The sequence below is a fragment of the Equus caballus genome, chromosome 3, assembly GCF_041296265.1.
Source record: "Equus caballus isolate H_3958 breed thoroughbred chromosome 3, TB-T2T, whole genome shotgun sequence".
In the NCBI taxonomy this organism is placed as follows: domain Eukaryota; kingdom Metazoa; phylum Chordata; class Mammalia; order Perissodactyla; family Equidae; genus Equus; species Equus caballus.
In genome coordinates, this window is record NC_091686.1 from 23,420,663 (window position 1) to 23,443,186 (window position 22,524).

Consider the following 22,524-nt stretch of genomic DNA (forward strand, 5'->3'; position numbering starts at 1 on the left):
GTTAAGTCTGATCCCTCTTGTTTTGGGGCAGGTAGGTGAGCCCAAGCTCTAAGCCCTTAGCTAAAATATTAAAGTAGTTATCTGGCCCAGAAGCACAGGATCCCTTCAACTTTCACGCATCAGAGTAGCAAGAGGCAGAGTTTCTGTTCTCAGGCAGCCAGACCTCACCTGGGCTGTCGTGTTTGAGTTAAGCGGTGAGTCCATGGGGTATGAGCTATGCAGGTTGTGGGCTGGCATGGTGACACCCGGGGCCCAGGAGCTTTACTGCCATTCCCTAATGGCAGAGGCCCTCTTTTCTGCCGAATCCTACCAACCTGCACAGTGCCTGGCCACAAGAGGCCATCGATCAAATAAGACAGGCGTGTGTGGTGAGATGGGCCTAAATGCAAACAAAGGGAACTGCAGTGTGGCCCAACACGCAGTGATGGGCTGTATCATTAGAACGCTATCCATTCAAAGAAATATCTACTGGACGATGTGCCAAGCACTATCGAAGTGCTGAGAGTAAGATTTAGGTTCTGTCGTGAGAGGGCAGGGTTTGCAACTAGTGGGAAAGGCAATCAACAAACACATACTTTAGATAGTGCTGAGTTCCGTAAAGGAAAGAAAACAGGGAGGGGTAGATGGGAGATTCTCAGAAGGTGGAGTGAATGACTCCTCTTCCTCTGGGTCCAGACAAGCTGGCAAGGTGCAAGGAGTAAAATCTGGCCAGGAACTCAGGTCGTCTAATCCTGCCTCCCAGCTCGAGCCAGGCCAGCAGATCGCATTTCCGATCCGCTCGGTACGAGGGACTTCCAAGAAACAAAGGGACTGTGAGTCCCAGAAGCCTTTGAATGCCCTGGCTAGAGCATCTTTGGGCTGCGCACCCACGTGTGGCCAGATCTGGCCAGGCGCCTCAAGGGTAGAGAGAAGGCCCGCGCTCCCCACTTTCCAGCGGGGCCTGTCGCGCACCCGCAACATCCCGTTTCCACTTGCACAAATCAACACGCTGCGAGTTCCCGGTTCTAAAGCGACAGCGAAAGACTGCACCCGCAGCTCGCCTCCAACTCGCCAGACGTAAAGCGGCCGGAGGGGCGGGGCCTGGCGAGACCCAAACAAGTCCCACGTGTCCGGGGCGGGGCCTCCCCATGACGTCATGGAGCGCGCGTGCGCGACTGGGTTCACGCGCTGGCGTACCCTTGCTGCGGGGCCGTAAAGCGCGGAAGGTCGTGGCCACGGTCTCCCGCTTCCCCGGAACTTTTTCCTCTCTCCGGCCCGGCCCCCTTCCCATTCCCTGTCCCCGTTCCGGCGTCTGGGTTCCCCGCCAACTGTTGTGGCTGCAGCGCCGCTTCCGCCGAGTGTTACCGAGCGCGGAGCCCGTGGGGGCCCATGAGGTAAAGAGACAGCTGCGGGGCCGCGCGGGCCTTAGCGCGCCGGGACCCCCAGCGTCCCTTCGTTCCGCTTTGGTCTCGCTCAGGGTGGTCTCGGCCGTCCCTGGTTTCCCGTCACTTCTGCCTCGTCCTCTCGGGAAGGCGCGCCCTGGCGCCAGGACTCTGCCCGCCCGGGCCGAGAGGGGTCCGCCTGATCCCCCTCCGCCTCTGCGGCTGTGCCCCGTCGGCCGGAGGTGGTCGAGGCCTCGGGGACCGGAGCCCGGCTGCCTCGCCCCGGCTCCTCCAGGCGTCCGCAGCCGGGCTCGGAAGCCCAGGGCGCCTGGGGTGACCTCGCTGCTCGCTCCCCGCTTCGGGCTTGCACACCCCCGCAGCGCCGGTGAGGCTCCTGCAGCTCGGACTGCCTTCTCTGCGGGCGGAATCGTTTTCCCGCCTGGAAGCGTGTGGTCCGCTTGCGCTTCACTAACTAGTGAGACGGCTGCAGAAAAAGGCAGTTAGGTGACCGGGGGAAGTGCGCTTTCTTCACTGTTTGACCCCTTGGGCCTGAGTGAGTGTCACTCATTTGATTCGGGAATCTTCAGGTCCATTTCGCCCTTGCATGGAAGCGTGTGTACGGGGATGTTCGCGGGGTGGGGTGGGCGGGTCAGGGTGCTCCTTTCGCTGCTAGGGATTTGTATTAATGTCTTAAACTTGCCTTATCATTTGGTACACTTGTTGAAAAATACAGCACCCTGGACCAGCAGCAGGATCAGAATCCCCAGAGGTGGAGCCTGGGAATGTGGTGGTGTTTTTTAAACAAGTGTCCCAGGTGGCTCTTATGCTGAGGCAGGTGCGGGAAATGTGTTAATCCGTCCATACTCATGTGTCTTCCTCGTGACCAGCAGCCCTTTTGTACACACCGCTGTGAGCAGACGGAGGAACAACGCAGAGGGAGTGAGAGCTGTCCTCTTGCTCTTGCTGGTGTAAGCACATCTGAGCATAACCAGCCCCAGTATTAAGGTGGTTTAGCAGAAATTATTCTTCTCAGCAGAGAATATCATACATTTGATTTTGTTAAATGTAATTCCGTTTAAACTAGGTAACGGTGTCTTGTTTCTTTGTCTTTGACATCTTCATTTTCTTCTCTCCCAGCTTTACCTCCTTTGCAATCAAGCTTTGCTTTGGTTTTGCTGCCACACCTACTGAACAGACTCTGGTGCCTTCCTTTCCTTGAGTGTTTGCATCCACTTTAATTCCTTCCCCCTCCCAACCCCCCCATCACTTCACTCACTCTTTTGAAGGTCATGATGAGTACAAGGTCAGAAATCCTTTTCTTGGTTCTTATCACCCTGGGCTTTAAGCATTGTGTATTCCATCTTGAAACTCATCTGTTAGTATGTTTCTTCTGCCTGCTGAGGGTGTGCCTTGTGGTTCTGTCCTCACAGCCACTGTTTCTTTATTCATCTGGTCTTATTTTAAAGACAGCATGGAGTAATGGTTAAATGACAGACTCTAGTGCTGGGCTGGCAGGGTTGTGTCCTGGCTCTGCCTTTAACCAGTATCATAGGACTTCCCTTCTCTGTGCCTCAGTTTTCTCAAGTGGAGAATAGAAATTATGATATCTACCTTACAGGGCTGTGAGGATTAAATCGGTTGTACACATAAAGTAGCATCTGGCACGTTGTAACTACCTATCAATAGTACCTTTTTCTTTTTTAAAATTCTTTCAGGTTATCTAGATATCCCCTCAAATCGGGGAGCCCTGCCTTGGATCTCAGAATCGTCATTGAATGTTTTCCCATCTCCTTTGTTCTGTCTTATCATTCATTCATTAAATTATTATTTCCTATTCCTACACTGAATGCTGGGAAAACCACGATCAAGTTATCATTGGTCCTTGTTTCAGAGAGCTGCTTTATAATGGGGACTGAAAACTCCCATTTCCTGGGTGTTTCTTAGGTATCAACTGCCCTGTTTTTCCTGCATTGTCTGATTTAGTCTTTGTAGTCGAAATGGGAGGTATTTTCCTAGCCCTTGTTTACGATGAGGAACCTGAAGCACAGGTTGAATAACTTGCTCAAAGTCACACAGCTGATGAGCGGTAGGGGAGATTTTCAAACCCAGATCTGTCTGCCTCTCAAGGCCGTGTTCTCAAGTGGGTTGCCGCGTTGCTTCTGTGGGTGGCAAACAGGCCGTTATCCCAGAGTGGTAAGCTCTGTGCTGGGAGGACTGCAGGATGTTATGGGAGAACGAGGACGAGTCGCCTAACGTGGTGTTGGGGACGAGGGGGTGGGAGAGGCTGTCGCCTAGGCAGGCTGAGAGCTGAGGGGATTATCTCTATTTGGGGAGAGGGCTGGCAGGACCTATGCCAGTTAGAAGGAGCAGTATGCACAGATGCTGGAGGTGAAAGGAAGAGTTCATGCCCGACACGTGTGAGGAGTTACAAGTCCAGGCATATCTCGGAGATGTTGCGGGTTCGGTTCCAGACCACTGCAGTAAAGCCAGTCACACTAGTGTGTTGGTTTTCCAGTGCACATGAAAGTTATGTTTCCACTATACTGTAGTCTCTTAAGTGTGCAATAGCATTGTGTCAAAAAAACATACCTCAGTTAAAAAAGACTTTATTGTTAAAAAATGCTATCTATCATGTGAGCCTTCAGTGAGTTGCAGTCTTTTTGGTGGTGGAGGGTCTTGCCTCCATGTTGATGGCTGCTGACTGATGAGGGTGGTGCTTTTGGAAGGTTGGGGAGGCTGTGGCAGTTTCTTAAAGTAAGGTGACAGTGAAGTTTGCCTCATCGATTGACCCTTCCTTTCACGTCAGTTTCTCTGTAGCCCGCGATGCTGTTTGATAGCATTTTCAAAATTAGACTCACCCCCCCAACTACTTCTTTAAGAAGTATTTATGTAGTATTCTAAATTCTTTGTTGGTTTTCAGCAATCTTCCCAGCATCTTCACCAGGAGTAGATTCTATTTCAAAAAATCACTTTCTTTGCTCACTTTCTTTCTGTAAGGACTACTTGGAGCCAGCGTAGTTCAGTTTACCTGCTCTGCTTCAGTGCCCAGGGTTTGCAGGTCCAGACCCTGGGTAAGGGCCTAGCACCACTTGTCAAGCCATGCTCTTGTGGCATCCCACATACAATAGAGGAAGATTGGCACAGATGTTAGCTCACCTACAATCTTCCTCAAGCAAAAAAGAGGTAGATTGACAACAGATGTTAGCTCAGGGCCAATCTTCCTCACAAAAAAAGGGGAAAAAGTAACTCCTCATCTGCTAAAGTTTTAACATAAGATTGCAGCGATTCAGTTAAATCTTTAGGCTCCACTTCTAATTCTAGTTCTCTTGGTGTTTCTACCACGCATGCAGTTACTTCCTTCACTGGAGTCTTGAACCCCTAGAAGTCATCCATGAGGGTTGGAATCCACTTCTTCCAAACTCCTGTTAATACTGATATTTTGACCTCTTCCCATGAATCATGAATGTTGTCTTTTTTTAAAAAAATATTTTTTTGCTGGGGAAGATTCACCTTGAGCCAACAACCATTGCCAATCCTCCTCTTTTTTCGCTTGAGGAAGATTAGCCCTGAGCTAACATCTGTGCCAATCCTCCTCTGTTATTTGTATGTGGGACACCACCACAGCATGGCTGGTGAGTGGAGTAGGCCCATACCCAGGATCTGAACCCATGAACTTGGGTCGCCGAGGCAGAGAGCGTGGAACTTTGGGCCTGGTCCCACGGCCGAGTGGTTAATCATGAATGTTCTGAATGGCATCTAGAATGGTGAATCCTTTCCAGAAGGTTTTCCGTTTCCTTTGCCCAGATCCATCAAAGGAATCACTATCTATGGCAGCTGTAGCCTTACAAAATGTATGTTTTAAATAAGACGACTTGAAAATCAAAATTACTCCTTGATCTGTAGTCTGCAGGATGGCTGTTGTGTTAGCAGGCTGAAAACAGCATTAATCTCATTGCACACCTCCATCAGAGCTCTTGGGTGACCAGATGCATTGTCAGTGAGCAGTAAAACTTTGAAAGGACTCTTTCTCTGAGCAGTAGGTCTCAACAGTGGCTTTAAAATATTCAACAAACCGGGGCCAGCCCTGTGGCCGAGTGGTTAAGTTCACGCGCTCTGCTGCAGGTGGCCCAGTGTTTCGTTGGTTTGAATCCTGGGCGCGGACATGGCACTGCTTATCAGACCACGCTGAGGCAGCATCCCACATGCCACAACTAGAAGGACCCACAACGAAATATACAACTATGTACTGCGGAGCTTTGGGGAGAAAAAGGAGAAAAATAAAATCTTTAAAAAAAAAAATTCAACAAACCATTTTGTAAACAAATGTCTCGTTCAGACATTGTTGTTCCATTTATAAAGCATGAGCAGAGTAGATTTAGTATAATTCTTGAGGGCCCTAGAATTTTTGGAGTGGTAAATGCGCTTCAGCTTCAACTTGAAGTCATCAGCTGCATTAGCCCCTAACAAGAGAGTGAGCCTGTCCTTTGAAGCCAGGCAGTGACTTCTCCTCTGTAGCTGTGAAAGTCCTAGATGGAGTCTTCTTCAGTGTACGGCTGTTTCATCTGCATTGAAAATCTGTTGTTTGGTGTGGCCTCCTCCATTAATTATCTTAGCTGGATCTTCTGGATACCTCGCTGCAGCTTCTCCACCAGCACCCGCTCCTTCACCTGCACGTCTGTGTCGGGAGACGGCTTCTTTCCTCAGACCTCATAACCATCCTCTGCCAGCTTCAAACTTTTCTTCTGCAGCTTCCTCACCTCTCTCAGCCTTCATAGAACTGAAGAGAGTTGGGGCCTTGCTCTGGATTAGACTTTGGCTTAAGGGAATGTTGTGGCTGGCTTGATCTTCTATCCAGACTGCTCAAACTTTCTCCAGATCAGCAATGAGGCTGTTTCGCTTTCTTATCATTTGTCTGTTCATTGGAGTAGCACTTGTAATTTCCTTCAAGAACTTTTCCTCTGCATTCCCACGTTGGCTTTTCGGTGCCTACCTTTTAGCATATCTCTACTTTCAAAATGCCTTCCTCACTAAGCTTAATCATTTCTAGCTTTAAAGTGAGAGTAAAGATTTAAAGTGAGAGACATACCACTCTTCCTTTCACTTGAATATTTACAGGCCATTGCAGGGTTATTAATTGGCCTAATTTCACTGTTGTTTCTCAAGGAATAGGGAAGCCCGAGGCGAGAGAGAGAGAGAGACAGGGAAGGGTCGGGCAGTGGAGCAGTCAGAGCACACACAACACTTATTAAGTTTGCTCTTTTATATGGGCAGAGTTCATGGCATCCCAAAACAGTTACAATAGTAACATTAAAGATCACTGATCACAGATCACCATAACAAATATAATAATAATGAAAAGTTCAAAATATTGTGAGAATTACCAAAATGTGACGCAGAGACACGAAGGGAGCAAATGCTATTGGAAAAATGGTGCCGTTAGACTTGCTTGACACAAGGTTGCCACAAACCTTCAATTTGTAAAAAATGCAATATCTGCAAAGCACAATACAGCAAAGCTCAAGAGAATGAGGTATGCCTGTGGTTCATTATGGTTTGATGACAGCGTGAGAGGAGAAGAATGAAGAGGAATGAGAACAGAGATAAGATATGAGCCAGATAGTGAAGGGTCTTGCCCTTCATATTAAGGAGTTTGACTTTCCAGAGAGCATCAGAAAGTCACTGAAGGGTTTTAAAAAGGGGTTTGATAGTATTTTCATTTTAGAAGACTTGCTCAGGCCCTTGTGTAAAGGTTGTGGGGTGTGGGGAGAATGGTGTGCAGATTAGAGGCTGGAAGCCCTATTAAGGAACTTCTGCAGAAATCTGAATGAGAGAGGATGACGATCTGGACTCAGGTAATGGCCGTGGAGCGGGAGAGAAGTAGATCAGTCTAAGGGAAATTTAGAATGTAGAATTGTTACGCCTTGATGATTGACTGGATGGAAAAGATCAGTGAGAGGGATGAATCCAGGATAACACCCAGGATTCTAGTATACTGTGTAACTGGGGGACACGGGAACTGGAGCAGATTTTGAGATTGAGGAAGATGGGTTTACCTTTGGGCTGTGCTCAGTTTGACCTATGGGAATCTAAGTGGAGATGGCCATTCTTCAGCTAGATATGCAGGTGTCAAGCTCAGGATGGCTATGGGTTAGGCCATCAGTCATTGTAGATGAAATCATCCTGGAGAATGGTGGAACGAGAAGAGAAGCTGGTTCAGAGAGCCATGAGAGTCGTCAGCACATAAGGGATGGCAGAGAGAAGCCAGCAAAGCCGTGAGCAGGGAAGGAGGTGTCAAATAAAACAAGGAAAGGGTGTGTGAGAAGGAGGAGCCATCAGCAGTATTAACTGCTGTGGAGAGGGGAGAGGTCAAATTAGATGGTGCCCAGAAGGTATCCTAGGAAATTAGCAACATTAGCTTTCCTGGTGAGATCAGTGTCAGAGGCGTGGTTGGGCAGAAGTCCGGCTGCTCTTGGTTCAGGAAAGGGTAGGATGGAGGAAAAGTGAAAAATAGATAACATAAGCAGCCTTTTCTGTATATTACTTGTCAAGTGAAAAAGACAAGTTATGAAATACATTGACAGTAAATTTTTGTTTAACTGGCTGGGAGATTGTGGAATCATGAAGGTATAAGAAAAGAAGGACTTAAGATGGAAGTGGTGGCAAACAAGCGGACATTGCTGCCAAAAAAAAAATTCTGGGAAAATATGAACAGTGGTATTGGTTATCTTTGTGTGGTGGGAAATCTTAATTTCCTTTTGTATTTGAGTTTTTGTGAAGACCATAATTTTTATAATTTAGAACTTAAAGTGCTGAGGAGAAGGAGGGGAACATTGAAGGTACATGAAAGAGGGAGGACAGTTGATGGAGGTGGAGAAGGAAGGAGTGGGATCCAGGGCTCTTGTGGAGGGATTAATTTTTGACCCTGTGAAAGAAGGAAGAGGTGGTTGCAGATGCAAGTAGGTTTGTAGAAGAGTTTCAGGGAATGAGATGAGACAGGTTATGTGTTTAGAATGAAGGAAGAAAGGAGGTGGGGTCAAAGATCAGGAGAGGAGCAGAGTTATGGGTTCAGAACCCAAATGTAGACAGAGATCTGCCTGTGGCTTAACACGCCGTAGCTGGAGCTAGGTAGGGGTGCCTGCTGGTGTAAGCCACAAAGGAACCGGGTGTTTTTCACGCATGACCAAGTGGTAGTAGTTTGGAAGCGAGAAAGATGCCGACCCTGCCTTTTGATGGCAAGGTCAGTGGAACAGGGCTGGCCATGTGGCAGTGGCAGTTCCCTCAGAAGAGCGGCATTTCCATTGAGACAGAAGGTAGAGAGAACATTAGTGAAGAGGTGGGTGTTTAACTTTGGAAAGGAAGTTCTAGAGGGCATAGTGGAGAGGTTCAGAGGGAGAAAAGCAGAGAGAGAGGGGTTGGGTCAGGGGAGAGAAATTGGTCATATGGAGACTACAGGAAGACTAGCTGTGTGGAGAAGCTTCTGTCTTGAGACAGAGTTCTACAGGGACCAACGACAAAGGCATGGTGGCAACCTCAAGGTGGCCAAAATAATTATCCCAGTTGGATGGGGTTGCTCTTGGGACAGTCTGTGACTGCATTGGTCACAGTTCTGAGAGTCCTCTCTGATGAACGGGCATCCATACTTTGGCCTTAGACGGTTTGGGCCGCTTGTGGAACTGATTGTGGGTCCTGAGACTGGAGGTGGAGGTGGTGGTGGGTTTACTAGCCATGTGCTGCCCTTATGTGCACTTGTCTGCCACCACTCTTGCCTTACGCCCTCTTCTTCTTATACTTCAATGACTGCCTAGTCTGCCAGCAGATCTTTCTTCAGTTTCTTGAAACTTGAACAGTCCTCTGTTTTGCTGTTAGGTTATTTTTGTTAAAACTCTGCCTTTGTCACATTCAGCCTGTAGTAATTCATTATGGTATACAGGACCAAGTCAGACTAAGTATACAGAGTCTTCCATGGTCTGGCTCCACCTTACTTCAGTTCCTGCTACCCAACACTCATAGACACTGAGGCCTCCAAGTCAGGTCCCCTACTTTTATCCACAAGCACAGATGGTCAGACTTGTTCTGTAACTTTGTTTTGTGTCCTTCCTGTCTCTCTCTGTCCAAATTTTACCCTTCCAGGGCTTAGCGTACGTCCTTCTTTCTGTGTGATCCCTTCCCTGATGGCTGTGGCCTATACTCTTTTCCTTCTCTAACTTATGATATTTATTATCCTGTAGAAATGTGTGCGTGGTTAGAGCCCGGAACTCGTGTGTATGAGTGATAAGCCTAACATGGCTAATCATCCTCTGCTTTTCGGGAAGAGACAACTTGTACCTTAAATCTGCACCACATCATCTGTGGAAACACAAGGCATGCACCCTTCACTTGGGGCTGAGATTCCTTCTCTCTTTCCTTCCCCAGGACCTCATTCTTTGTTACTGCTTCTTGTTTCTCACCATCTCTTTCCCTTTTACTGGGTCATCCCACCACCAGTGAAATATTCTTAATAGCTCCCATCTTGAAAGCAAGCAATAACCTTGTTCTACCCCGCATTCTTCCCTCGCTTCTGTCTTGTTTTTCTGCTCCCCATCAGAGCAAAATGCAACGGAGCTGTCTCCACCCCCTCATCTCACTTACTCTTCAGTTTGGTCTCATTTGTATTTCATCCCTACCATTCCCCTGAAAATGTTTTTTTTGAGGACACCAACGACCTGCGTGTTGTCAAATTCTGGTGGACCCTTGGCCATCTTGCTCCACCCCTCAGCACCCTCTTTAGTTAACCACTCTTGAAACAGTTTCATCTCTTGGCTTCTGTGACGCCTCTGGCTGGTGCTCTTTCTGTCTTACTAACCACTCCTCTCTTCTCTCCCCACTTTCCTTTATCTGAACACTATGTGAGTCTGCCATAGCATTCAGTCCTGTCTCTAGTCCTTTCTTTCTCTTCCCAATCTGTAAGTGCTGGGGAACCTCAGAGTTCTTCTTGTGCCTTGAAATGCTAGGGCTTTATATATTGTATATCTGCTAATGACTCACACCTCTTCCCCAAGTTTCAGGCTTGTATATCCAGCTGCTGCTTGGTGTTTCCCTATGGATGCCTGATGGCTACCTTGCACTTAACACGTAAGAGTGAAACATTTCACTGTACAAACACGGTCTTACCCCTCACACCCTTCCTTCTGGTCATTCTCCTTCCCTGCCTCCTTCCCTTTTTCCAATACTTCACACTACAGGAAGTGGCCCCTGTTGCTTAACCCAGAAACTTAGCCATCATCCTTATTAATCTCCCTTTTTCCCATTTTAACATCCACTTCTTTGGCAAGTAAGTTCTATCATTTCAGCTTCCAAAACAATCCAATCATTTCTTTGTGTCCACTGCTACCATGCTTGTCTAAACCCTGATAGCCCCCTTGGACTATGGCAATAGCTTCCTACTCATCTCTGCTTTTCTTCTCATTCTACAGTCCACTCTTCTCCTTGGAGCCAGACTGATCTTGGAAAAACATCTGAGATCATTTCATTCCTTGCTTTAGTATTTTCCTTTGCACTTAGAATAAATCCCAACTCCTCATGATGGCATCCAAGGGCTGTGTGTACTTGGTTTGTGCCTGCCTCTCCACTTTGTCTTAGATCATCTGCCCCTTGCCATCGTGCTGTGGGCATGCTGGCCTCCTTTCTGTGCTTGGACTCATCAAGGTCTCTCTCACTTAAGGGCCTTTGTACATGCTCATTCCTTTGTCTGGAACACTCATAAAGCTGGTTCCTTTTCACCCATCAGGTCTCTTCAGATATCACCTTCTTTCCTGACTGTCATATTTTAATCTGCCCCTAGTTACTCCATCTTAGCCTTGTTACTTGTTTTATTTGTGTATTGGCTGCCCCTGCTCCATACATGCACACTTACACACCCTCACACCCCCCCCCCCAAATGTAAGTTGCATAAAGACAGAGTCCTTCTTATTCTTGTTTAATGCTGTATCTACACCTTGCAAAATGTCTGGAACTTAGTATGTCCTGAAATGTTTGCTGAATGAACCATTATTGTTCTTCATAGCATCCTTTTCTCATTAATCCTATGCACTGAGTACAATGGAATGAAATGTATTTTTTTTTTCTGTCCAGTTTGAATTCTTGGGATCTCCTTCTTAGCTGAGTGAGAGCACATCTCCCAGTTGCTGTCAGACGTGATGTTTTACTGGTTGCTATCGGTGGTCCGAAGACAAAGAATTAGGAGAGGATGGCAGAAGTGGTCCTCAGCCAGAAGTGGTGCGTCAGTTGCTGAGGCTCATTCTGTTGCCCTGCCCACCCAGGCACAGGTGGTCATCTGCGGTGGTGGAATTATGGGCACATCTGTGGCCTATCACCTCTCTAAGATGGGGTGGAAGGATATTGTCCTTTTGGAGCAGGGCAGGTAAGGATTGAACTGGACATGGCTTGGGGCTATGCTGCACTAATTGTATGGGCCTCCCTCATGCCCTCTCCTTTCAGTAGTTGTCTCACCAGTAGCTAATCAGTGTTGCTAAGGAGCGTGAGAAGAATCACAGGAAGGTGAAGTCTCCTGCACTTTGTTTTGCCATGCCTAACACTCATGTTTTCTGGTTTTTAGAGAGTTGGCAGATTCCAATGAACCAAGTATCTAAAGAATGTATTTATTTCAGCTTCACAGCACATCTTACCATCTTGTCCTCTGTTGGAGTCATACAGCAAAATAAATCCTTGGCTCAGGAGCTCCCTCTGTGAGCCGAAATGAAATTGGCTACCTTCTTTATTTCTCTTCCTCTTTTTCATCTAATTGACTCATTTTGGAACAGTTTTATTTATTTACTTTTTGCTGAGGAAGAGTCACCTAAGCTAATATCCACTGCTTCTCTTCCTCTCTTTGTATGTGACCTGCCACCACAGCACGGCCACTGACAGACAAGTGGTGTAGGTCTGCACCTAGGAACCAAACCCAGGCTGCCGAGGCAGAGCACACCAAACTTCACCACCAGGCCACCGAGGCTGACCCCAGAGCAGTTTCAGATTTACAAAACAATTGCAAAGATAGTACAGAGTTCCCATATACCTCAGACCCAGTTTCACATATTATTAACATCTTACAATTAGAATTAATGTTTCAATTAATGAACCAATATTGATCATCATTAACTAAAGTTCTCACTTGATTTGAATTTTTTCTCTTTTACCTTAACGTCCTTTTTCTGTTCCAGGCTTTTTATGTTCTGTTGCCTACCACAAATTGGACAACATTTTTACAATTTAAATGGTATTTATTTCTGAATAGGCAATACATTTACATTATTCAGAATTGGAAATTGTGGGGTGTACAGGGAAAAGTCTCCCGCCCATCCCTGACCTCTCGCTGCAGGTTTGCCTAGTTGGAGGCAAGTTAAGGTCCTTGTGTACTGTTCCAGATACTCTCTACATATATCAGCAAATATGTATTGATCTGTGTATATATGTGTATATAGGTATTCGGGTTTTTTTTCCTTTTTATACAAGATGTAGTATACCTTAAACACTGTTTCTAACCTTGCTTTTTTCATTAGGATTGTTCCATATTGGTGCATAAAAGCTCTCTCATTCCTTTTTTATGGCTGTATAGTTTTCGATTGTATAGGTGAACCCCAAAATTCGAAATTGGTCTCATGTCAATGGATATTTAGGTTGTTTCCATCTTTTGATATTACAAACAATGCTATGATGAGGAACCTTGAACTTGTTGCAGTCACAGATGGAGTCTACTTAATGGCATTTTGCATTCATCCTGCAGGCTGGCTGCTGGCTCTACGAGGTTTTGTGCTGGCATCCTAAGCACTGCCAGGCACTTGACCATTGAGCAGAAGATGGCAGACTATTCAAACAAACTCTACCATCAGTTAGAGCAAGAAACTGGGATCCAAACAGGTAAGCAGGTGATCTACCATTTACTGGTCTGCCTGTCCCCCAGACTCTTTTACTCAGTACTGTATCTGGTCCTACCCCATGTTTGCCTGGTGATTTGATAAATCAGACTTGAGTTTTGGTCCAGGCTCTGCCACTGGTCAGGGTATTACCCTGGGCAAGTCACTTAGCTTGCTGGGTGTCTTCAGATTCCCTGTCTATAAATTGAGGGGATTCAATGAATATCCCAGATCTGTTTCAGATCTTATAATTCTTATGATATGGAAGTTTTCCTAGCCATTTGCTGTATATTTCACTCATTGAATTATAGTAAATGGCAACACTTGGCTCCTAAATGAAGAGGAGGAAGAACTTCAGTTTAGCTGCTGGGTAGTTTAATATGGTCTGACCCACTGAGCTTCACCAATTTCCGTTAAAGATATTTCTGACTAAGAAGCTTAAACATACAGTCCTGCGTCACTTAACGATGGGGATACATTCAGAGAAATGTGTCATTAGGCGATTTCATCCATGTGCGAATGTCTGAGTGCGCTGAAGGGGAACAAAATTTGCCACCCAAAATGTGTCTCTTTAACACGAGGATTATTTTAGGCTGATTATTTTTAAGAAACAAAATACTCAGAAAGTTTTTATTGTTACCTCCCGCTTTACTGCCTAAAAGAGTTCAGATTGAAAAAACCCTGTCTGAGGAAGCAAGCTGTCACCTTAGCATAACACGAACTAGGCGGTAGACAGGGAGGAACCCAGAGAAGCCTGTTTGTTGGGCTCCCTCTATGTTCTTCTGTTTCTATGTGGCCAAACAAACACTTGTTTTGCAGACATTTGCTCCTTTTCACCTACCTGTGAATTGCCTTCCTTCCCTTTGAAGTCCCTGACTCTCCCCACCTCCAATATCTTCTTTTGTCTCTTGCTGAAGATGGTATTTAAAGTGAGGGCTTTGGCCATTTTGGCAAGTTACTCAGTTTTCCTGGGTTTCTTCCATGTATACTCGTAATTAAACTTTTGTTTGTTTTTCTCCTGTTAATCTGGCTCATGTCAATTTAATTCTTAGACCAGCCAGCAGAGCCTACAAGTATAGATTCTTCCTCCCCTGCAGTGCTTGCACAAACCTAGATGGCACAGCCTACTACACACCTACGCTATATGGAACTAATCTTAAGGGACCACCATTGTATATGCATTTCATTGTTGACTGAAATGTTATGTGGCACATGACTGTATATTTCCCCTTATCTGTGTAATCAGGGGGAAAGGACACAGGGAATTATAAGCTAAATAGTACTAGAATAAGTAGGAACTGTTCCAAGAACAGGAAGACTAATCTACACTATGGTCCCGTACAATAACAAGGTAGAAAGGTGATGGATTAGCCAGAAGCCCAGAGTTGAGTCTAGTCTTGTGGCTGATGAAACGGTTTGGTGACCACGCTAATTATCATGAGAGGGTGGCAAGGCCCAGTGATGACATTCAGGACACTTGCGTATGTGAGGGTTGCTCTTTTGAAGAGCTTGCATAATTCAAATCACAGATAATTCAAGACCAATCCTGACAAAGGATAGCAGCCTTTTCTATTTGCCAACTAAAGTGACTGCCATGTGATCATAGTACAAGCACAGTTTATGGTTTACTTAGCCAGCCAACTTCGAAATTATGTGACACATGATGTAATTTTAATTAGGGGAGGTGAGATTTGAATTATTCGAATTATGATCAAAAAGGTTTTATAACATTTCTCTTTCATATAATTCACACTTTCATAAAGCGTAACCTTATTTGTAAATTGTAGATTAAGACTGAATTTCTAGTAACTAGGACTTGATAGACATGGAAGTGGAGAGAGGAGATGCCAGAAGTAGAGGCAGGGAAGGAAGAGGCTGTATATTCTTGGCCACACAGGCAGGGCTGGGGCTGGGGTGAGGCACGCATGGCTCCTAGGCTGACTCTGTGCTGGCACAGTGCTGAGAGTGAGTGCTTCCTTCACAGGGTGCTAAAGGCACCTCACTGGCCTCACCCTGGTCCCTGCCCAGTGCCTCACTCCCCATGGTGTCATCGAATTTGGCCAGGTGTCATTTTTTTTCTTTTGTGAGGAAGATTCACCCTGAGCTAACATCCTTTGCCAATCCTTCTCTTTTTTCGCTTGAGGAAGATTAGCCATGAGGTATCATCTGCACCAGTTTTCCTCTACTTTGTATATGGGATGCCTTCACGGCATGGCTGATGAGTGGAGTAGGCCTGCAGCCGGGATCCACACCTGAGAACCCTGGCTGCTAAAGCGGAAACCCTAATCACTCCACCATGGGGCTGACCCCAGGCATCCTTTCGTGAGGCAGGGGCTCTAGAGTGAATGAAGTAAAAGTAATTCCTGATGCTACACTCTCTCTGACTTTTACTAGGAAAGATGCCTGCTACAGGCAGGACAGGCATTGAACAGTCCCTTTTGGTTGGATTTAATTTGATGGCAACAGGGTACCTAAATCATCAGGTATTAACCAGGGTGAGTCAGAAGAGGGTCCACATAATAGGCCCAGAGATGGAACTTCTCACTCTCGGTCCTTTGGGTTCAGTTCCTAGTGCTTGCTGAGCCTTGCACCACTCAGCTGGTGGGATTCCAGAGGACTTAGGGCCATAGGCCTCTTTTCTGTAAAGTATGTTAGCCTAGCTTTCATTCTAGGTCACCATCTGGAACCTCTTATTTGGCCTGACTTCTCTTTGATGCTTGTGGGGCAGTGAGGAAGTCAGGCAGGGGAGTGTAGGGGCATCACCCTCAATCTGTCACCCTCATTATAGTTGACCTATGGTGCAGCGAAAGATGACCTAAGGACTTCCCTGATGGAGAATTCTATCATCTGTCAGAATGTGCCGGTGTGCACTACCATGATCACTTCATTCAGTGGATGGCTTTTGAGTGATAAATAAAGATAAGTGATATATGTCCAACCTAGATTTAATGGTAAGATATTATATGCTAATCCTCTGAAAATAGTTCATTTACATGAGGTGTATGTTAACTACTTTTTAATCAGAATTACTGGATCACTCCAAGAGTCCTCATTCCCTGAATGTGTGAATATTAGTTTCTGGAGTGCTTCAATTTGCATGTGATATAACTTTTGTCAAGTGAATGAATGTGATAATCTAAAAAATTGTAATGATCTTTTGAAAGTATTCCATATATTATTTGACCTACTAATATGGAAAGGTCATTCTTTTACAGATGAAGAAACCTAGATGCAGGGAGATTAAGCCAGTTTTCCAAGTCAGTGACAAATCAATTTTTAAAATTATTTAGTGATTTAAAAGAAATTTTTAAAAAGTTTTAAATGTATGTAATGTTATATATTAATTATAAAAATATTAACAATACAGAAATATAAAAAATAAAATGTGAAAATCTTTTCTCCCCACAGAATACCCACCAAAAGGTTGTCACTCTCTTTATACCCTGTTAGACTCCCTTTTTTTGTATGTGTATACAGCTATATGTTTTTTAACCAAAATGAGATTGTATTAAGCATGTTATTATATACCATGTTTTTTCCACTTAGCAATGTTTCATACAAAAATATACATGCACAAGATTATTTATTGTAACACTGCTTAATTGCAAATGTAGGATTGCAAATTTAAATGGCCATGCATACGAGATTGGTCGACCAAAATGTGTATCCACACAAAGGACTATTAGGTAGATGGAAAAAGAATGAGGGGGGCTGGCCCCGTGGCCGAGTGGTTAAGTTCACATGCTTCGCTGCAGGCGGCCCAGTGTTTTGTTGGTTCGAATCCTGGGTGCGGACATGGCACTGCTCATCAAACCACGCTGAGGCAGCGTCCCACATGCCACAACTAGAAGGACCCACAATGAAGAATATACAACTATGTACCGGGGAGCTTTGGGGAGAAAAAGGAAAAAAAAAATAATAATAAAAAAAAAGAATGAGGAAGCTCTCTGTGAACTACTTGCCATGGAGTGATTTCTGGGATATGTTGTTAAGTGAGAAAAACAAAGTATAAAGAAAGTACATAGAATGTGCTACTTTTGTCTAAGAAATAAGCATAAAGAAATATGTAAGTATATACTTATTTTTGCAAAAAAACAAGGAAATACAGGAAACATAAAGCAGAAACTCCTGAGGGTGAACACCTTCACAGCGTAAGTGGGAAAACAGGGTGCAGGGGGGCCGTAGAGGGTAGTGATATTTCTGAGTTTACTCTGTGTAGTTTGACTTTTAGAACCATGTTAACATTTTGTATATTCAGATATAAAATAAATCATCAAGCAGGGGAACCTCCAGTGGAATCCTACCAGAAATAAAGGAACCCAGCTGCAGTTCCCATGAATCACAGCTGCCCCACAGGGGGAAGAACTCACCTGGGGGACTGTGACCACAGCACTTTGACTGTGGACCCTCAGTCCAGAGATAAAAAGAAATGTGAACAAACCTTGACCTCGAATCAGCAAGTTTCTTTCTTTTTCACAATGGTATGCACAATTCTTTTTTCTGTGTATTCTAGGATTGAGCAAATGAGTAAATATATTGAAGATGAAGGGAGCCAGGTTTCTCATGGTTGGAGAAGGAGTTGCAAATGTGGAAAGGAGGATCACTAGAATGACTCCTGGGTGTGGGATTGGGATTGAAGGTGTTGTCAGTATCAAGTCATGGATTTTAGGAAGAGTGAAAAGCCCCAAGGGGCCAATTTCCAGCTTTGTCAGCTGAGAGGGCTCAGAGGCAATGGCATCCCCATAGCATGAGCACACCTAGTGCCCAGATCTTGGTTTCAAAAGACATTCTTACCTAACTGGAAGCTTCAGAGCTTCTTGAAAAAAGGACTGATTCCTGGCTGAGGCTGGGAAAGTGCAAATAGTGAGCCTGGAACTTCTTACTGTGCCAGAAAGTAAGGAAATGGTCCCAAAATGATGGAGACATGTCCAAGGACACAGGAGCCAGTTTGAACTGACTCCTCGTCAAATCTGGGATAATTTGAGCAAGAAAATAAATGAGAGCAATGGATTATAACCCATTGTGTGAAATAGGAATCCATATTGATAAAGTAAGTACAACAATAAATTGAGAAGAAGGGAAAACTGTACCTTAGTGAGGAATGCCACCTAATAAATGTGAAGGAATGATGGAATTAGAAAATCACCATTTGGCCTCCATCATAGTAATAATTATTTCAGGCAAGAATTTCCAATTGATGCCGTCACTACTGGATGAAATTAAGGAGGAAACAGGATGTTTAAATAGTCTAAAAGTATCTTCCAACAAGTTACTTGCTGATTACAAAAGGAAAAATAGTAACTTTACAGTGGAGAAACATGGCAGACACCACTTTAAGGATGTGATCACAGTTAACGTCACCGATAGTGGGACAGGCGGTCATTACAGAAGGAAACAGCATCATTTCTGGAGTATTCCTGCCAAAAATGCATACCCTGCTTCTGATGGTGAGGAACTGGCAGACAAATCCAAAGTGAGAGGTGTTCTGCAAAACACCTGACTTGGACTCTTCAAAAATACCAAGGTCAAGAAGAGAAAGAAAGGAATTGCTCCGGATTGAAGAAGACTCGAGAGACATGACAGCTAGATGCGGTTCCAGACCCCGCATTAGATCCTGGGCTGACGGCACAAAGAGCTGCAAAGGACATCAGTAGGACAATTACTGTAGGAAATGTGAGTATGGACTCTGGATTAGATATTAGTGTTGTATCATGTTGATTCACGGATTTTGATTACTGTGATTCTATAAGAGAATGTTTTTGTTCTTGGGAAATGCACACTGAAGTAGTTAAGAATAAGGGCACAGTGTCTGCAACTCCCTCTCAAATGCTTCAGGAAAAAAAAAGTCTGTATTTGGAGAGAGGGAGGAAGGGAGAATATGAATGATAAAGAAGGCAAAATGCAAACAATTGGTGATTCCCAGTAAAGAGTGTCAGGAGCTCTTTGTACTGGCCTTCTAACTTGTCCCTGAGTTTGGAATTATAATGAAAAGTTACCTGTCCCCCCCAAAAAAATCACCTAGGGAGCTTTTAAAAAGTCCTGGTGGGACTGGCCCCGTGGCTGAGTCGTTAAGTTCACGCGCTCTGCTGCAGGCAGCCCAGTGTTTCGTTGGTTCGAATCCTGGGTGCAGACATGGCACTGCTCATCAAACCACGCTGAGGCAGCGTCCCACATGCCACAACTAGAAGGACCCACAATGAAGAATATACAACTATGTACCGGGGGGCTTTGGGGAGAAAAAGGAAAAAATAAAATCTTTAAAAAAATAAAAAATAAAAAGTCCTGGTGCAGGGACCCCATCTTCAAAGATTCTAGTTCATAGTTCAGTTTGTTGGTTTGGGGTGTGGCCTTGGGCATGTATAATTTTGAAGCTTCTCAGCTGATGTGCCTCCAGGCTTGAGAAAGAATCATTGTACATTGCAATTACCTGTGTCCAGGCTGCACCCCAGACCCATGGAATCAGAATCGGCGGGGTCAGGCCCATGTAACTTTTTAAAACTCCCCAGGTGATTCTTAATGTGCAGGTGGGCCTGAGAACCACTGACTTACCTGGAATTGAAATTCAACTGACAAGTCATAGTGTTTAGCTCCAGGGCTCCTCTCTTTGAACTGACCCAATATACTGGCTTATGTTTTCAAAGTTAGACAATAACTACCTGCTTCCTTCTCTCAAGCTGTCCAAATCCTGCCCGGCCTTAAATATCCTGATACATCAGTTCTTCACGCAGTGTCCATTCCAGACCATCCAGCCCACAGGGGTCTTGTCTCTCCAAATTTATATGTTACTTCTTGTCAGTGCTATTTGTGTAACAATTGATCATGTGCTCTTTGTATCTGGAATTATTTCTCTGTTGTTTTTTTTTTTTTAAAGATTTTATTTTTTTCCTTTTTCTCCCCAAAGACCCCCAGTACATAGTTGTAGATTCTTAGTTGTGGGTCCTTCTAGTTGTGACATGTGGGACGCCGCCTCAGCGTGGCTAGATGAGTGGTGCCATGTCCGCACCCAGGATATGAACTGACGAAACACTGGGCCGCCTGTAGCGGAACGTGCGGACTTAACCACTTGGCCACGGGGCCAGCCCCTATTTCTCTGTTTTGTGTTCATTTCATGTTTCCCTCAAATACAGTAACATTTTTAATAATCGTTAAAGGGTATTGTAGGCTGCTTTCCAAATCAGCACATACGTCTGTTCCATTTTTTATAACTGCAGAGTGATGTTCCATAGTATGTGTGTTCCATAGTTTTTACCCATTTTCCCATTACCTGACATTTATAGGTTTTTCTCCTCTTTATAAATAATGATTCAGTAAAAGTCCTTGTCTGTATATCTTTATTTTCTCTTGCTATTTATAAAGGATAGATTTCTAGAAGATGGACAATTTGGGCAAAGGGTGTGCGTATTTTAAACTGTGATAGATATTGCCAGACCATCCTCCAAAAGGGTTGTACCCTCTCATCGTCAGTGTGTGAGAGTGTGTATGTCTTTCCAGTCTTCTCAGCTTTCGATAGTTTACTTCTTGCTAATCTGAGAGATGGAAAAAGTTATCAGATTCTAATTTACATCTCTTTCAGTTAAACATTATTTCATAGATTTATTGGCCATTTTTATTTCTTCTTTGACTTGCCTTTTAATGTCTTATGTCACCTTTTTTTCTTATTGACTTGTGAAAGTTCTGTTTTATGGCTCTTAACATTTGTCAGCAAATTACGTGTCAGAATTGCGTTAGACCAAACTTTAGAAATCCGGGCAAAACAGTGGACTTTTAATCTTGGTAATGGATGATATGTTGTTTGGATACGTAGGTCTGTTTCGGGCTGCATGATTTAACATAGGATAACATGATCGATACTGTAGGTTCATATACAGTGGTATTCTCCTAGATGTAGTCTTTGCTAGTGAGTAGAAAATCACTGCTGAACCCTTTGTCTGTCTGATGGTGAAATTCAGAGTCATGAGCCACAAGTCACTGGCCTGGATCACTGCACTAGTCTGCTATATCTCCTAGTGTTAAAAAAAAGCCTCTGAAATTTCAGTTCTCTAAACTGGGACATTCTTGTCATGTCAGTAAAATGCATACAGGCATACCTCGGAGATATTGCGAGTTCGGTTCCAGACCACCACACTAAAGCAAGTACCACAGTAAAGTGAATCACACGAATTTTTTGGTTTCCCAGTGCATGTAAATTTATGTTTACTATATTGTAGTCTATTAAGAGTGCAATAGCACTATGTCTAAAAAACTAATGAACATACTTTAGTTAAAAAATGTACTTTATTGGTAAAAAATGCTAACCATCATCTGAGGCTTCAGTGAGTCATAATCTTTTTGCTGGTGGAGGGTCTTGCCTTGATGTTGATGGCTGCTGGCTGATCAGGGTGGTGGTTGCAGAAGGTTAGGGTGGCTATGGCAGTTTTGGGGTTTTTTGGGGGGTTTTTGTTTTTGTTTTTGTTTTTGCTGAGGAAGATTGGCCTTGAGCTAACATCTGTTGCCAATCCTCCTCTTTTTGTATTCTTTTCCCCCCAAAGCCTCAGTACATAGTTGTATATCCTATTTGTAGGCCATTCTAGTTTTTCTATATGGGATGCCACGACAGCATGGCTTGATGAGCGGTATGTAGGTCCACACCCAGGATCCAAACCAGCAAACCCTGGGCCACCAAAGCACAGTGCGCAAACTTAACCACTCAGCCATGGGGCTGCCCCCCTTGGCAGTTTCTTAAAATTAGACAGCAGCGACGTTTGCCACATTAACTGACTCTTCCTTTCATGAACGATTTCTCCATAGCATGCAATGCTGTTTGATAGTATTTTACCCACAGAACTTCTTTCAAATTGGAGTCAGTCCTCTCAAATAAATGCTGCTACTTTATCAACTAACTTTATGTAATACCCTCAATCCTTTGTTGTCATTTCAACTAACTTCAGAGCATCTTCACCAGGAGGAGATTCCATCTCAGGAAACCACTTTTTTTACTCATCCATAGGAAGCAGCTTCTCATCCGTTACAGTTTTATCATGAGATGGCAGCAGTTCAGTCACATCTTCAGCCACCAGTTCTAATTCTAGTTCTCGTGCTCTTTCCACCACGTCTGCAGTTACTTCTTCCCCTGAAGTCTTGAACCTCTTAAAGTCATCCATGAGAGCCGGAATCAACTTCCTCCACACTCCTGTTAATGTTGATATTTTGACCTCTTCCCATGAATCATGAATGTTCTGAATGGCATCTAGAATGGTGAATCCTTTCCAGAAGGTTGTCAATTTAATTTCCCC

General features: G+C 44.5%; 1 protein-coding gene across 4 annotated transcripts in view; it reads left to right on the forward strand.

Annotated features, from left to right (window-relative positions):
• The first annotated feature begins 1,127 nt into the window (after nucleotides 1-1,127).
• PDPR (pyruvate dehydrogenase phosphatase regulatory subunit) overlaps nucleotides 1,128-22,524 on the forward strand; it is a 46,579-nt gene continuing 25,182 nt past the window's right edge. For 2 of the 4 annotated variants that reach the window (XM_070262060.1, XM_070262059.1), the window contains exons 1-3: nucleotides 1,163-1,373; nucleotides 11,472-11,760; nucleotides 13,123-13,256. Coding sequence is in view for 2 of the 4 variants with exons in the window: in XM_070262059.1 (XP_070118160.1) it covers nucleotides 11,537-11,760; nucleotides 13,123-13,256 (358 nt within the window). In the remaining 2 variants the exon portion in view is untranslated. Of the gene's footprint in view, nucleotides 1,374-11,471; nucleotides 11,761-13,122; nucleotides 13,257-22,524 lie in introns of those variants that run through there. The other 2 variants (XM_003364634.5, XM_070262061.1) reach the window with 2 other exon arrangements.